The sequence below is a fragment of the Cricetulus griseus genome, chromosome X, assembly GCF_003668045.3.
Source record: "Cricetulus griseus strain 17A/GY chromosome X, alternate assembly CriGri-PICRH-1.0, whole genome shotgun sequence".
NCBI lineage: Eukaryota > Metazoa > Chordata > Mammalia > Rodentia > Cricetidae > Cricetulus > Cricetulus griseus.
In genome coordinates, this window is record NC_048604.1 from 2300850 (window position 1) to 2318551 (window position 17702).

The window sequence follows — 17702 nt, forward strand, 5'->3', positions numbered from 1 at the left end:
TGCGGCCAAGGGGTCCAGCCTCCAGCAGGTCAGTGATACTGGAGAGGAGATGTAGAGTAGGCAAACTACTGTACACATGCACAGACACACATGGGAACTTTGCCTGAAGGACAGAACTTAATTCTTCATTATATTTTTCTTTCTGCTGCTTGTTCTTCCTCTGTTCTGTTCTTCTTTTACATTTTCTCTTATCCCTTTTATACCTCCTAATACAAACTATTCTACATAAGAAAAGATTACCTCAGTACCCCAAGTTACATATTTTACAAAACCAAATTAAAATCTTTACATAAGTAGAAATCACATGAAGATCACAAGTTACATGTTTTCCTTAGAAGCCCACAAGTAGTTAAACACTTTTCTTTGTATTAATTTTCCTACCATGACATCTTCACCCCAAAGAAATGATTCTTTTATTACTGATTAACAAAGTTTTAAGGAAGCCAAGTATATTTCAGCCAGTTCCTTTTGTATTGGCAGGAAGCTGTTTACCATTTCATTGTAGGAGATTCCTATCCTATTTCTACTCTACAAAACCTTAAACAGGTAGTCTAGCTATTCATCTATTTTTCTTTATACATAATAGAGTCATTTAGTTTTCTTTCACAGCTTTGTTTTTTCAAGTGCATACTGAGACCTGTGATTAATTCTGTAAGCTACATGACCAAGGAACGAACGCCTAACCTTGGGTGTAGGGACTTAACTGTTTTCTTTGACCATCAGCCTGTTTTTCCACAGCCAGAATTCATACATGTATAATGCTTGAAGCTTCCTTGTTCTTATTTTCCATCCTCTGCAAATCTCACCTCTAACAAATGGGAAGGTGACTTCTAGCCTGGTTTTGACCTACTTGTGTCTCTTTTTGGAGCAATTTGCAGAATAACCAAAACCATTTCTTTAATCATCTTTACTATCTTAACCATCTTTATCTTTTAGGGTTACTCAGAAAGCCCAAAAAATCATAGATCTAACTAATTATCATTGCTCTTATGAAAATCATCTTCACTTCCCAAGAAACAATTGCACTATTCTAGACATGCACTATTCTAAATTGCACTATTCTAAACGCCATGCCAAATAGAGCAGGTATACAGCAGCATCAAGCAGGAGAAAGCACAGCAGAAGCAAGGGGACATTCTGGAGACAGTCACCTCAGGGCTTTGCCTCTCTCTCCAGGGTTTAGCTTTGCTATTTGGTGAATTGAACTCCATAAGCTCCATTGTTAACTGCAGCTCCCCGGACATGGTTAATGACATACTCACATGTTGGAAGGGATTGGCTCATCCTTTGGAATTTCTTTTAAAGGAGCTAATGCTATCGATGGGAACTTTGCCTTCATGAAAATTAACCTCCCAAAGGTCATGCTTCATAGTACTACCACCTTGGTTTTAGCACATGAACTTCAGTGGGGGCACACAAACAAGCACACAGGAACCTGCATACACATTACCCCCTTACACACACACACACACACACACACACACAGAGAGAGAGAGAGAGAGAGAGAGAGAGAGAGAGAGAGAGAGAGAGAGAGAGACTCCCCCCACATTGTTCCCTGCATCTTCCTCAAACACATTCACAAATTTACATAAATGACATTTGACTAGATGCTACTTCTTAAAAGTCATAAATGCCTTTCTTTGAAACATTTTATAGTCAATTTCTTCAGGATTTTAAGGATTTTTGTTTGTTTGTTTTTGAGACAGGGTTTCACTATGTAGCCTTAGCTGTCCTGGAACTCACTCTATAGATCAGAATGTTTTTTTTAATTGGCGTCACATAATACACAAAATGGTTATAGAGCTAAACCTAAGAGGTAAAACTACAGACCTTTATAAAGACTGAAAGGGGGTTTTCATCTGTGTGGTATGGCCCTATTGCAGAGGATGGATAGAATGAAGGTGGAAGTTTCTTCTCTAGCCATGTCCAGGTGGCAGTGGGTGAACATTGGTATAAGTCTTCAGACTGAGCAAAAATACATTTTGAAGCTGTCATGTGATTCTGCACAATAGAGAGAAATGTACAACCTGTAATTTCTTACCTGTTTCTTTCCTTTTCTCTGTCAGATTCATTAGACTTTGTTAGACTCCCAGGGGCACCTTGAAATTTAGAAGGAAAATCCAGAAACTCAGTATGATTCAGGTTTCATTTTAATTTTGCAGTGTGGGCTGTTTGATGTTAAAGGGAAAGGATCTTTTAGTTCTCCCCAAATTGATTATTAACACTCCTCCCTGACAGGAAACAGGAGCAGGTTGGTAACCTTGCTATGGACACACAGTTCCCAGAGCAATTAGACCTCATATATAGCCTGTTTTAACTCCTAGCACCCTTTGACTTAAAAACAGTTGTTTAAAAGTCTGTGTGAAGGAAGAAGGGGAGAATGTTTTGCATAAACGAAGCTCAAAGCTGAGTGTGGAGGGCACATGCTTAGTCCTGTACTCCAGAGGTGGAGGCAGTGTAATCACTTGATTCCAGGACTTCAAAACAAGGCCAGGCAACATAGAGAGACCCCAGCTGAAAAATAAAACAAAGTAAAACCCAACCCAATCAAAAGGCTATCAACAACAAAATCCAAGTCATGAAAAGTTCTATAGGCAAACATAAGATAATGTCTTAGTGACTTTTTGTTGTTGTTGTTGTTGTTGTTAAGAGTTCTTAACTGTTGTTCTTTGAGACATCTGCCTCCAGCGGTAATGGAGAAACTTGGGTATGGCTAACTGTATATGGACTGGCTTCTAACTGGCTTCTGTCACTTTTTAGTAGATTCGGATAAAATATACCCTTCTCAGATCTCTGAAATATTAATGGTTGTCAGCTTGACAGCATCAGACAGTCAGATCCACTATAGACTATAGTCAGCATGTTAGCTGATAAAGTAATGACTACCTACTGTTCAGTCACAAGCTCAAGGTTTTTAGGTTTATTTGGTTGTCATCTAAGTATAAACTTAAAGGGCTTTTCATCAGGCCAAAGGCACCTATGTCCAATCCATACCTGGCTCTCTGGACAGGAGACAAATGTACACGCTTCTAGCCCAAATCTGTAGTTTTTGCTAGGACTCAAAGTTATTAATATGTTCCTGCTGTTTGAAGAGATATCCAGATATCTGCTTTTTCTGCACTGTGGGCTTCAGTAAATAAGTTTTAACTTCTGTTCCTAGTTTAAACATGTCTTAAACAGGTTTCTGCTTCTGGTAAACACATCTGAGTATCAGTTGCTGACAACAGGCTGTTCTAAGTAGACTGCGAGCCCTGGACTTGCTGTGGATGTGAACCAGTCCAGCTGATATGGACACACCCCCATCTCTGCAACAGAGTCTGCCAACAGCTCCTGATGGATTCCCCATTGCCTAAATTCTCATTTTTGCTTTTGACTAGCATTTCAGCCTTCTTGGGTCCCTAACTTTGTCCCAAAGTCAATAGGAAGTATCATGAGAAAGAATACGTCACCCATTTTCCCTGGTTAAAATGCTAAGTCAGAAGGAACTCCCTTGCATGGGGATGCCAATATCTCTCACTCCCTGATGGGGACGCTGGAGAGACAGCAATTCCATGATTGGAATTTCCAAAAAAATGGGGGAATGAAGGGACCAGCTCCCCATTTCGGCAGCCATAACAGCCGAACACATGCTTGTGTGACCTTGCCTTGGTCACTAAGAGGTCAGATGCCTGCCTCGTGGCAAGGAACCAATCAGAAGTTAGCTGGTGGCGCTATGCTTTATGGCTCTGGGTGTGCTTTACGGACAAGTGCACAGCAATGACGTGCAGAGCATAGCAACCACCCTGGGAGGGCCTATGAGCCATAACAACCAGTTGCCCAATCAACACAGGGCAAACCCTCCAAGCTTGGAAGCACACCAATCCTGAGCCTGTGCGTACCCCTAGACACTCCCCTTACGCTGCCCTATAAAGATCTGTGTGCAGACGCTTCAAGCTGTCTTTTCTAGCCATCCGCCATGGCGGGTGGATGGGGTTAGCTCGTTAAACAACTATAATAAAGCTTCATGCAGTTTGCATAAAAAAGAGTTCTTAACTGTGAGCCACCCAAAAAATACAAACTAAAAACTTAAAATACCTAGTTTTGAATAAAATTATTTGTTAGAAATATATTTGATGATGAATTGATATTTCTAGTTTCTTTGTAAGAAGACAACTCAATTAAAATGGGCAAGAAATCAACACACTTTTCAAAGGAAATATGGTCAAAAGTACATGCAAAGATGTTCAATGTTTTAATCATGAAGGAAATTCAAATCAAATCCACAATGAGTTACAACTTCCCCCACACTAGGATGGTTACACTAAGACAGACAACAATAAATGTTGATGAAGGTGGGGGAAACTGAAAGTCTCATACAACAGCTATTGGTGATATGAAATAATTCAAGTGCTTTGGAATAGTTTGGCAGTTCTTCCCCCAAGTTAAACAATGTGTCACCATATGAGCCAGCTCTTCCACTCATAGCTATATACTCAAGAAATAAAAAACACTTTCACACTGGAATGTGTATACACACTCATAGCAGCTTTATTTGTCTCAAACTGGAAAGAAAGTAAATATTAATTAATAGGCAGCAACATATATTGGGGGCATGTATACAATGGGACAAATATGAAGTGTGGATATACACACAAATACCTGGAAACATCTTACAAAATGGCACTAAGAGGTCAGACAAATACTTTGGAAGTCCATTTATATAGAAGTTAATCGCTAGTGATAGAAAGCAGTGGTTGTAAGGACAGGGGACAGGGAGGAACCAGAAAGGAGGAGTTATTTGCTAAGATGCTGAATGTTCACTGACTTGACAGTAAGGATGGTTTTAAGGGTACAGACACCCATCACAATCCACCCACAATTGCACACTTTAAGCTGTATATACAGCTATCAATTTACCAAAGAACGTTAATGCGTCAGGAGCCTCCAAGTGCACAGTAAGCTTCATTTCTGCTTTCAACATTCCCAGGTGATGGAGAGGGACCAGGTGTAACATAATTGAGCACAAAATGAGGCATTGTTCTCAAAAATGTTCAAGACCTCGAACTTGATGCTACCTTTAATATAAGAATGTAAGAATCTGCAGAAGTCAGGCATGGTGGCCCGAACCTGTAATTCCAGCACTTAGGAGGCAGAGGCAGGAGGGTTAAGAGTGGAAGGCCAGCCTGGGCTACACAGAGTTACACAGGCTTAAAACAACACTACCCCAAATAAATGGCCTCATGAAGAAAATGTCCAGAAATCTCAGAGGACCATTGTTTTGTGAAATCACAGATGAATTGGGGCTCACAAAAACGTTAAGCTAGCTACAAATGCCAGGGCAAGTGGGGACTCAGAGGAAGATGTGTGAGATCCCTTGATTCCTTCCTCTTCTTTCACACTACCTCTTCATGGAGGCCATCTCTATGTGGATATTTCACAGACCTAAAACTATCTAGATGACCATAGTGGCTGGTAATGTGTGCACTCACTCCCATAGCAGATCTCATTAACAGTAACTGCAATTTTTGTTTAGGAAAATTGCTGATCTGGGACCAGCTAGAGTTTAACTTCCTACACGTGATCCTAGGTGTTCCATACTCCAGAGTAATGCAGCTCCTGACTCAGAGCTGTCCTAGAGAAGCCTGTGTGCATTCTGAGCTTCCCTAATACACTCCATCCTCCCCACTCCAACCCAAGGCACTCTTCAGCAATACCCCCTGCCCCACCCTGAAATCCCTATATTCTACTCCCTCTCTGGAAAGCTGCAAGGCTAGATGCTTCCATGTTGCCTGAAACTTGGTAGCAGAAAAACAAAAACCAGAAGGCAGGTATAGTGGTGTCTCTTAGAAGACTGAGGGAGTTTTCTGTTAAGGAAACTGTTAGTCAAGTCTGTTCTCAGAATTGCAGCATGGGATCCCGTGAGAACCTGCACCCTGGGCAGATAAGGCAGGGCTTCCCACATGGGAAGCAACCCTCCCCAATAACTCTAGCATCATGCTAGGGTCTTTTTAGGTCAGACTTGACTCTTGCTTGTAACACTGAATCCACTACCTATGTGTTTACTTTAATCCTGGGAACAGCTCCTCTCCACATGGGAAAGCCCCTTTCCAAGTAGTTGTCTTTCTTTCAACCAACAAAAAATGTTGAAAATTATATCTAATGATAAATTCAGAGAAGACCATCTTGCAGTTTCCTGGAGACACTGCTAGGACATTTACACAGCACCTGAAAAGCACCCAAAGTCTTACAAGGCAAATGGTCCAAAGGTAAGTATGGGGGGACAGGAAGAGGAGGAACTAGAAAACTACAGGAGTTTTGATAGTTTAAGCTTTTATAATCTAGTTGCTCCTCAAAACACACAAATGATCAATTAGCCCCATTCCCCATCCAGCTTGAGGGATGAAGCAATTTTCAGGCACAAAACAAGGAAAAGCACAAGTATCCCTCTGGTTACTCTGACTTTATTCCAGGAGAAACCCATTCTGTTAATTTTACACACCTGACTACCATACCTGAGAAAACTCACTACTTCTAACTGTCAGCATGGGGTTTGGAGTGCAGACACAAGGCTGAGCATGATACAGGAAGTAAAGTACAGAACTGACAAAGAGATGTGTTGCTATGTATGTAGGCTACCATTGGGGACCCTGGAACATTTCAAGGTATTCCACTCTGAAGTGCTTTACACATCTCTCCCTGCAGAGCCCACTTTCTGCTGAAAATGCATGCAAATGATCCTTCATCTAGGGACTTATCCTTGGGTATAGAAGCTGGTGACTGGCTTGGAGGATAGGTATCATTCACTCACTTCCTAGAGCCATGGAAATCAACACCCAAGAGCATGTGACAGAACTTGCATAGAGCTTCCTACTGTGGGCACCCGCTCTGAATGAGACCTAGTTTCCTGTATCTGTGCCAGCCCTAGCAGAGATTGTCTGAACAATTACTCCACCAGGGACTTAAAAGGCACTGTTCTTAGTATCTCTTTTTCTATTGGGAGATCTAAGTGACAGATACTCTGGACTACATCCATGAGCCACTGAAGCTAACCACTACATAGCACAAATCCTGCATAGCAAGAGATGAAGGCTTTTTCACTAGTACTCAGCATGGGGTTTGGAGTGAGGACACAAGGCTGAGCATGATACACAGCTGCAGGCTCACAGACAAGTAAACAATCACAGGACTAGAAGAAGGGGATCTACTGGAGGACAGAAATAAGAGCAAGTTACAAACCGAAACTTTACACAAAACATTTTATATACATAAACCGTGAGGGTGTGTGTGTGTGTGTGTGTGTGTGTGTGTGTGTGTGTGTGTGTGTGTGTGTGTGTGTGTCCAACCAGCATCCTGGGTTTTCAGGTCTTTCCATATTCTCTTGTCAGGATGCAGCTGTCTTTGATCCTCACTCAAATGGCAGAGAAGGTGCCATCACTCTTCCTTGGAGTGCCCAAGAGCTGCCTCCACTTCACCTGTACCACCAACCTATCCTTAGGCAACCTTTGCGACAAAGTCTTTCCTCTAGGATAGGAGAGGTTTAGAGAGTAGCTTGGTATCCAGGATGCTGAGCTAACTATACTGAGGGATACCAAAGGAGGAATATGACTGCCTCTGGCTTCCTTTTCAATAATGTTCCAGTTAAGGAGCCAGCCAGGCTTAAAGGAAGGGAGGTGGGGGTTGTCACATCACTCAGAGGGCCACGTTTACCACCACACCATCAGTCATGGGTTGGGAAGGCAACTTTAATATTCTAAGAAATGTTATCTGAAAGATAACTGTCTGACCAGACTCATTTTGGGGGCCATCTAAGTACAAATTCCTAAGTTGTCATCACCACAAAGTGGGTTGCCTTAAAATGGATTAGCAGACAAACTTGAAGCTTTAGGCACTGGGGTAGAGGGGTAGGAGTGGCCAGTATGGCCTTCACTGAGTGGGAGGGGAGGAGACTGAAGCCAGCAGGGTGATGGGGGTACAAATGCTGCCATGTCTTACCTAGACCCTGTTCCAGTGAGAGACCAGAGGAAAGGAGCTCTTCTCCCAAAAAGAAGACCCTCAGGGTCCCTTGACCTTAACCTCTCTGCAACATTTGGTACAGACCCCCCAAGCAGCAGCAAGGGGCACATACATAGGGTACAAGTTTTCACTGACAAGCATAGTTTGTGCTCCAGGACAGCAGGGTGCTCTTGTGCTTTTCTGCAAAGCATTAGGCTAATTTTAGAGCCACTCTCAACTTATAAACTTTTAATGAAATAAAGTACTTTTAGTATGCTCTAAATAGAAACACAAACAACTCTTAAGGGGAGGCAACCATTCCACTAACATGTTAACATGAGAAAGGACATGGTTCATCCCTCTGTAAACTTCAATGTAACTGTGCTTAGTGTTGGCTGGACACTGCTGCTTGTCTCCCAACCATATCAGGCAATTCTCATGTGGATGGGAGAGACCAACTCTGGATTATGCAAATCTGCTCACCTGGAGACCTCACTGACACACCTAAGCATACACTGCAGTACCCTGCCTAGGCTTCTCGAGGAGCCTTCCTGTGCAATCTCTAGGCATCAACTGTATAATCAAAGACTAGGGAGGGAGCCTTCCTTTTCTACCCATCAGGGAAGGAGTAGGGCAGATAACACAGGGTGGGTGGGGCCACCCTGTCATTCTGAGTTGCTGCCCTGTTTCCAGTCTCAAGGTGAGGATGGGCCCTGGGCCTTCTCAGCGCACAGGAAACTTACATTGTTTTTGCTGTCGCTTTCTTCTGCTGGCTGGCATTGCAGATCCTGGCTGAGCAGTGACTTTTCCTCCAAACCTGAGGTGCTGGCAGTAATCAGCTTCTGTTTCTTGTCATCTTCGTCATCATGGATGCGCAAATGGCGACACAGCAGCAACTTGTTCTCGAAGACCTGGTCGCAGCGCTCACACACTTGGGGCTTCTCACTGGTGTCGACGGGCTGGGGCTCTGAGGAGCTGCCTTCCCCGGCTTCCTGGGCCAGGAGCATGCAGCCATGCTGGAGCCCCTTCCCAAGGCCATGGCGCTGGAGCCTCACACTACCATGCACCACCTGGTGCTTGAAGAGGTTGGCCCGGCGACCAAAGGCCCGGCCACATTCGCTGCACTCATAGGGCTTCTGGCCACTGTGCACTAGCTGGTGTTGGCTAAGGCCGGAGTGGCCACGGAAGGCTTTACCACACTCACGGCACGAGAACGGCCTGTCACCTCGGTGACTGCGCTGGTGGTGGATGAGCTGCGAAATGCCCTTGAAGGGCTTGCCGCACTCCTGACAGATGTAGGGCTTCCGTCCGCTGTGGGTACGCTGGTGCTCAATGAGGTTGGAGCTGCGACTGAATGCCTTGCCACACTCACCACACTCATAAGGCCGCTCGCCGCTGTGGATGCGGGCATGCTCAAGAAGCGCGAAGCTCCTCCGGAACACCTTGCCACACACTCGGCACATGAAGGGCATTTCGCTGCTGTGGATGATCTGGTGCTTGACAAGGTTGGAGCTGCGGGTGAAGGTTTTACCACACTCCTCACACTCAAAGGGTTTGTTGCCGCTGTGGATGTGCTGATGCTCCAGCAGCGCCAATCTGCGCCGGAACAGCTTCCCGCACTCGCTGCACTTGTAGGGTTTCTCGCCACTGTGGATGATCCGGTGCTTGATGAGATTGGAGCTGCGGCTGAAGGATTTTCCGCACTGCTGACACAGATAGCGCTTATCTGCGATTCTGGAGTGCTGGTACCTAACAATGGGATTTGGCCTGAAGTCATGAGGACGTCTCTGCACTGACGATCCCGAGGTGTCTCTAAGGAGACCTCTTCCGAAAAGTTTTGGTTTTGAAGTCAGTGTCTTGTTCTTTATCCCATTCCCTGTAATGACAGAGCCACAAACAGTGTCACTTCCTTAGGTTTTTGTGGAGCATTCCCCGATTTTCATCTTCCCACTAAGGAACTGTGGAATAAACAACAACAACAACAACAACAACAACAACAACAACAACAACAACAAAACCATCAGGCAGGCAGGAGGGAGAGTTTCTGCTCTTTCTACAGGGTATGCTGGAAAGTGCAGTGGAGCTGCAGTGGTAGACACCAGGGTATCCAAAGTCTCTTTTCATCCATGCCCAGTAAAGGAGGGAAGCATTGGGGACACCAACACCCCTCACTAAAGAGGATGTCTCATCCAAAGTTTTAGCATCCACACCACCTTCCTTAGTCCAGCCCTTGCTTTTTATCCTCAACACTACCAAGCTGGCTGAGGGTACCTTCCTTGCTCACCAGCACAGGATCCTGTTGTAGCCCCTATTCCACCATCTGTAATCCAGGGCTTCTCCCCTCGCTCCAGCTGGGACACAAGGTTAGGCTTTGAGACAGCGAATCCTGTTCACAGAAATAAAGAAAATCAGCACCTTTCTAGCTAAGGACAGAATAATTTTTAAACAGAGCTAGCTCATCCTGTGTCTTCAGAGAGCAAAGAACTCTTCAGAAAGTATAGCCAAGAAAAAGCACCCTAGTCATATGCTTGGGGCAGCATATTTATCCACTAAACTCAAGTGAGAATTCTAGAAGTCTTAAGGGAAGATGTGTCCCCAAACTTTCCTTGATGGTCAGAGAGAACCCAGGGAAGGAAGATGTCAGCAAAGAGGAAGGCCCAAGCTTAGACACTGTTCATTAGAGGAAGAAGTTGGGACACATGACTCTTGTCACTCACTTCTCAGTGCCTTTGAGTTCATCCACACAACCTGTGAATCTTGATTTTGCCTGGAACTGGCAAGATGAACATCCTCTAGTAGATCACAAACACAGGAGGATGTAGCATGTTGAAGTAAGAAGAGAGCAGCTGGCTGGAAGTTGTTCCAGCTCCTGCCTAGATTTCTTCAGACTTGGGAACCAAGTACATTGCCTGAACCTAGCATGGGGCCTCATGGCCATTGTAAGTGGAAGATATTGCTAACTTCTATAAAGCAAGTTGAATACCAAATGCATCTGTTGTAAAAATGGAATGAGTCTAAAATGCTGCAAGTAAACATTCCAGTGTAATAGGCATCTGTTTCTGTATAGAAAGATACTTTGTCAATGTCTGAGTTTATGTGCAAAATGAGTCTGACAGATCATTACTGAATTTATCCCGAGTATTTACAAGTCCAAATTATTTAGGAGAACTCCTTTTTGATACCACAGCTGATCTACAAGGTATGGATCAGATAAAGAAATGTACTTATTCTTCAGTTCATAGCAATCAACAGCAAGAAAATTCAGAACTGGAGTTCAGAGACAGTAGGTGGGACTGGGTGTGTATACTTGGTAAGTTCACTTACCCACGGACACCAAATGGCTATAGTTCTCCAGCATGACCTGCTTGTAGAGATTCTTCTGTTTGAGATCAAGAAGCTTCCATTCTGTCTTTGTAAAGTACACAGACACATCGTCAAAAGATACTGGTACCTACAAGCAATTTGTGTGGAAGGGAATTAAATTCCATGTTAAGCCTAGATACAAACAAAGAAATATGGGATCCTCCTGCCTCTGGAGAGTTCACCAGTCAGGAGAAACTCAGCAGCGAGTAGTACTGTCACAGGAAAGAGGAGCAGACAGATGTGGAAAACCTAGCAAAGGGAACTCAGGAAAGCACCACGCCACAGGGCTTGGGGCAGCAAAGCTCTCTCCTGACCTGAGAAGTCTAAGATCCAAGCAGAACATCGGAGAGAGACAGCTCAGGGCAACTTCTGAGACAGTGAGAGAGAGGCTGACTACTTACCTTGGGCTTTGTTCTCAGAAGAATGGCTGCCATAGTCAGGGCTCCAACCACAGCACAGCTGGAAGGCTGAGAGAAGTGCAAAGAGGGTTAGTGAGGTCAGGCTGGTCTGGTGCGGCTTGCTTCAAAACCTGGTTTATTATTATTATTATTATTTGCCAAATAGCAGGGCAAGGCAAGACTGTGGTGTATGTGAGCCATATGTCCCAAAGAAAAGGCGTATTTCTTCTCCAGAGGCCAGTTCCTATGCCCTCCTACAAGGAAGAGGCAATGGTGTTTTTTTTTTTTTTTTTTTTTTTTTTCTCTGGAAGCTTAACCTAGGTCAATGATCACTTTCGTTACAGCTTGATGGGACCACTGCAACAAAGTACCACTTGCTGGAGGGAGGTTTAAAACCACACATGCACACTTTCTTCCAGTTTTGCAGGCTGGAAGCCTGAGATCTGGGTGTTAGTGGGTTCTCTCTTCATCCTGAATGCTGGTCTTCTTGCCTCTATCAGTCATTGGGTAGTATCCAGTGATCCTTGGCTTATAGCTGCATCCTTCCAATCATTTCCTGAATCTTCACATGGCTGTCTTCTCTCTGTGCACTTAGATCCAAATTTCCCTAGTCTTATATGACACTATTCATTGGATTAGGGCCTACCTTACTCCAATATGGCCTCTCTTTAACCTTATTTACATTCACAAAGCTCTACTTCTAAGTAAGGGAATCTCCCCAGACAGTTAGGGATGGACATCAAGTATCATATTTTAGAGACACAATGCAATTCAGCCACCAACACATTCCCAAACTTAGCTTTCAGGCTTTTCTATCTCCCACTGAGTGGGCCAAGATCTAGGGATGACATACTGACTTTGCACACATGCCAGGAACCCCTGACCAGCCTTCCAAATGAGCCTTGTCTTCCTCTTTATCATTTCCTTTTAAAAATTATTTTTTATTTATTTTATTTTGACTGCATGTATGTTTAAGTGCCATGTGTGTGCAAGGTATCTGAGGAAGCCAGAAGAAGGTGTCAGATTATCCGGGACTGAAATTACAGATGATTGTAAGCCACCATGTGGGTTCTAAAACAACACACATGGGTTCTAAAACAACACCCTGATCCTTTGGAAAAACAGCTGAGATGTCTCCCTAACCCCCTTCACTTCTTCCTTTTTTAAAAACCTCTCTCTTCTGTCCATCATCCTATCCCTCCAATTTTTCAGACATTCCTGGAAGCTCCATTTTTGGAGCTCCACTCTTCCTTTAGTGTCTGGGTCCATGTTAAAAAAAAAAAAAACTCCACAGACATACTGCAACCTCCAGGTGCAGAGTCAGAGTGGCTAGTGAGCAAAAAGAGAAGAATGGTCCATTGTGAGACACAGTGGAATGGGATCTACAGGAGATGGGTGGGGGCACTCTGATGAGGTGATGTGTGTAATATGGCTGTGTGCTTAAGAGTACAAGTGTCTCTAAAAGCCAGAGACAATCTGATCCCCTGGAGCTAGAGTTAGAAATGGATGTGAGACATCTGCTGTGGATGCTAGGAATTGAAATTGGATCCTCTGGAAGAACAACACACACACACACACACACACACACACACACACACACACACACACACACACCCTATACATAATTAAACAGTACTAAAATAAAATTTTGAAATATTTTTAAAAGGTGTATCTTTTAGGTGGGACAGATACTATAGTTACTAGGTGGAAGATTGGAGGAGGCTGGGAGATCACACATCAAAATACTAATCTTAAGTTAACTGTGGAGCAGAGGGCAGGACAGATCTGTCACCAGAATGAGCAGGAAAGTACTCTGGGCACAATCTAACTGCAAGCTAATGCAGCCTTTGAACTGAGTTGAGCTTTTGGACTCAATGTCCTGTGTTAAGAGGATCCTGAGGCCAGAGGTACAATTGGGCTGATCCAGAAGGTATATTCTTTCACAAGTCAACCAGTACAGTTTGTGCAAACTAGTATCATGTGTGAAAGGAAGCTGGAAGGAATACTTTCCCATATATGATATGAGTTTTGTTCCTAAGAGTTGGTATAAAGAACAGAGTCATGAGACTCACTGAAGATGATGGAGACTGTGAGGTGGCTACCAGAGGGTTCATCAGTGTTCATTCGGTGGGTGGATAATCGCATTGAGGCACAGAAGAAAATATTCTTTTAAACAAATTTGCATATTGAAACAGTTGACAAAATGTTTAAACTATTCTCAGTTTAGACTACTCCATAAACAAACAACAATAAGAGAATGAAAGGAATAATGTAAGATGGTGGCCACTGCTAAAGCTGGGCTTCATCACACTCTTTCTGTCTGCCTGTACACTTGACAATGTTTACTATAGTTTAGATATGAAAGTCACCCAAAGGCCCAAATATTGTCATCCGGATCCACACGGTAGTTGCTTTTTTTCATTGCTGTGACAAAATAGATGATGAACACAACTTAAAGGTTTATTTTCACACACAATTTGAGAGTATACTGTCCAACACAGGGAGGAAGCCATGGTGGCAGGTGCATAAGGCAGCTGGTCACAGCCAGGAAAAAGACACAGAGAAATTCTAGTGCTGATTTTGGTTTCTCCTTTTCCCTTTAAAATATTTTTTTTTTTTTGGTTTTTCGAGACAGGGTTTCTCTTGTAGACCAGGCTGGCCTCGAACTCACAGAGATCTGCCTGCCTCTGCCTCCCGAGTGCTGGGATTAAAGGCGTGTGCCACCAACTCCCGGCTAATATTTACGTTTTTTAAAATTAAGTGTGTGTGTGTGTGTGTGTGTGTGTGTGTGTGTTTATGTGGGGAATGTGTACCTGAGTCTAGTTGCCTACAGATACCAGCAAACGACTTTGGATTGCCATAGAGCTGGTGTTATAGTCGTGAACCACCTCATATGGGTTCTGAGAACTGATCTTGGGCCCCTTCGAGCAAAGAAAAAGCACTCTTACTGCTGAACCATCTTTCTAGACCCTCTTTTCCCCCCTCTTTATTCACTTAAGGACTACACTCCATGGGACAATGCCACCTCTATTTAGGGTGCTCTCTCCCTCCTTAGTTAAGTCTCTCTGAAATATCCTCACAGACATGCCCATAAGTTTGTTAGGCAATTCTAAATACAGTCCAGTTGACAAAGAACATGAATCAGTACATGGCAATGGAACCTTTGGAAAATGCAGCTTACTGGGAGGCCTTGTCATTGTCATTGTCAGTGTGCCCTCAAAGTGGATAGTAAGATTCTGGCTGTGGGAAAAAAAGTGGCCCTGACAGAAACCTAACAAGCCCCCAATGCCGTTGCAAAACATGTTTACTGGAGCAGAATGTTCCTGAACCCAGGCTTGAGACTAACCGCCTCTTCCTGAGCTCCCCCTCCCTCTTCTGGTGCTATGGTATAAAACTAGCCCAGGAAAAAAATAAAGAGCCTTCTGAGCACCAAGCCAGTTCTCTGTGTTGTTAATCCCAACACCCTCCGCAGATTCTCGGTCCCAGGCCGTGCAGGCACGGCACTGGCCTCTTTTTAAAAAGATTTTATTTACTTATTATTATGAATACAACATCATGCCTCCATGTATGTCTGCAGGCCAGAACAGGGCACCAAATCTCATTATGAGATGGTTGCGAGCCACCATGTGGTTGCTGGGAATTGAACTCAGGATCTCTGGAAGAGCAGTCAAGTGCTCTTAACCTCTAAGCCATTTCTCCAGCCCCCTGGCCTCTTTTTTTCTACTTTGTGATACACACAGTGGTTTTGCTATACCATATTGATTTGCTAAGACACAGGTCCAAAGCCATGGCCAGTGAATTAGCAAGGTGAAAGCTCCAATCCTGTAAGCCAAAGGAAAACTTTTCTCTCTATAAGATGATTGTATCAAGCATTTTATTACTGTAATAGGAAGCTGAATAAACATGTTCAAAAGCAAAAGGGCAAAAAGAACTATAGAAACCATTTGCATAGGGCTGGGAAGTAGTTCATCAGTAATATACTTGTCTTCCAAGCATGAGGCTCTGAGTTTGCTACCCAAAACCCATGCCAAAATCTAGGCCTGGGGCTGGAGAGATGGCTCAATGGTTAAGAGAAGTCTGCTCTTCAAGAAGACCCAAGTTTGCTTTCCAGAACCCACATGTTGGCTCACAACCATCTCTAACTCCATGGGATCTGATACCCTTTTCTGAGCTCTGAGGGCACCAAGCACTCACACAATACATACATACAGGCAAAACATTCGTACAAATAAAATAAATAGAACTTTAAAATACAAAAATCTGGGCCTGATGGTTAACATTTGTAATCCCAGTGCAGGGGAACTGTAGACAGGTAGACTACTTCTGGGGCTCACTGGCTTAGTAGTGGAGCTCCAGGTTAAATGAGACATCTCAAAAACAAAATGAATGGCTCCTGAGATTGCTCATTGGGGAGATATTTCAAGTGTCAAGAATGGAGATTAGATATCCAGTACCTATATAAATGCCAGGTGGGTGTGGTGGTCCATCTATAATCCCAGTACACAGGAAACAGAGTCAGGGACCCTTGGAGTAAGCTAAGTAGCTACACTAACCAGCTCAGTTGACCAGCTCTAGGTTCAAGTGAGAGACTATTTCTCCATATATAAGGTAGAGAGTTGTTGAGGAGGACACTTAATGTCTACCTCTGGCCTCCATATATACAAATATGCACATACATTGCACTACCATGCATGTATGTCCTCAGATATGGAAACATACATAAACTTAATGCCTATTCTCCCCCAACACAAGGAAAACAAATCCATTTGGATGGTTAATCAATGAGTTAAAAACAGTTACCACATGACCAGGCAATTCCACTCTGAGTGCATACTCAAAATAATTAAAAACAGGTGTCTACACTAAAATCTGTGTACCCACATTCATAGCAGTCACACTAGCCAACAGGCATAAAACAGTCCAAGCATCCATCAACAGAAAATAGATAAACAAAATGTGGTATATATAAACAATGGAGTATTGTTTGTGCATAAAAGGAAGGAAATTGTGATGTATGCTACAACATGGATGAACCATAGTGATTTTTTTTGAAGTTAAAAATGTCAGACCTAGACACAAATGGCCACATATTTTATGATTCCATTTATATGATGTAATGACATTTCACAAGAGCTGTCTTGACCTAGTTTTTGGTTGTGGCTAAAATCTTTCTCTTTTATAGGCAGTTGCTAAGTCCCTATTCCTACCACATCTTAAGGTCCCAGTTTTAGGGCTATTAAATACTCACCCCAGCTTTTTTTTTATCAGGTTCTCTATCAGGGACTAGATCCCAGAAAACTAGGGGGCTGCTACAGTTCCACAAGGAACTGACCCAATTCCTGTTATACACAAGATATCCTAACAGTTTTCCTGTCCCTTAATGCACCTCCATGTAGCCCCAAGTGGCAGTTTTCTCTCATTCAGGGGTGCAAATAAGATAATTCTTGCTGCCTTTATTTTGCTACAATATCAATGTGTAGTGAACCCCCCATGAAATTCTTTTTTTTTTTTTTTTTTTTTTTTTTTTTTTTTTTTTTTTTTTGGTTTTTCGAGACAGGGTTTCTCTGTGTAGCTTTGGAGCCTATCCTGGCACTCGCTCTGGAGACCAGACTGGCCTTGAACTCACAGAGATCCGCCTGTCTCTGCCTCCCGTGTGCTGGGATTAAAGGCATGAGCCACCAATGCCTGGCGCCCCCATGAAATCTTTATAAAACATAATGAGTCTGAAAGAGGCAAATTCATAGACAGAAAACTGGACTGGGAGCCCAGATATGAAGAATGACTTAGTAGATTCAGGGGTTCCTTCATAGAGCAATGAAAATTGTGTAGAACTAGATATAGGCAGGGCTGAATAGCACAGTGAAAGCACTGAATGTCACTGAATGATTTCCTTTAAAACAGTGCCTTTAATTTTAATTTTTTGGTTTTTTGAGACAAGGTTTCTCTTTGGCTTTGGAGGCTGTCCTGGAA

At 43.4% G+C, this 17702-nt stretch overlaps 1 protein-coding gene across 1 annotated transcript; it reads right to left on the bottom strand.

The window, feature by feature from the left end:
- Positions 1-8666: 8666 nt before the first annotated feature.
- On the bottom strand, positions 8667-11768 carry Zfp92 (ZFP92 zinc finger protein). Its single transcript, XM_035450152.1, has 4 exons — positions 11729-11768; positions 11296-11415; positions 10256-10357; positions 8667-9847 (listed from the first exon to the last, which is right to left on the bottom strand). The coding sequence occupies exons 1-4, from the start codon at positions 11766-11768 to the stop codon at positions 8667-8669; spliced, it is 1443 nt and encodes a 480-aa protein (XP_035306043.1).
- Between the last annotated feature and the right edge of the window lie 5934 nt (positions 11769-17702).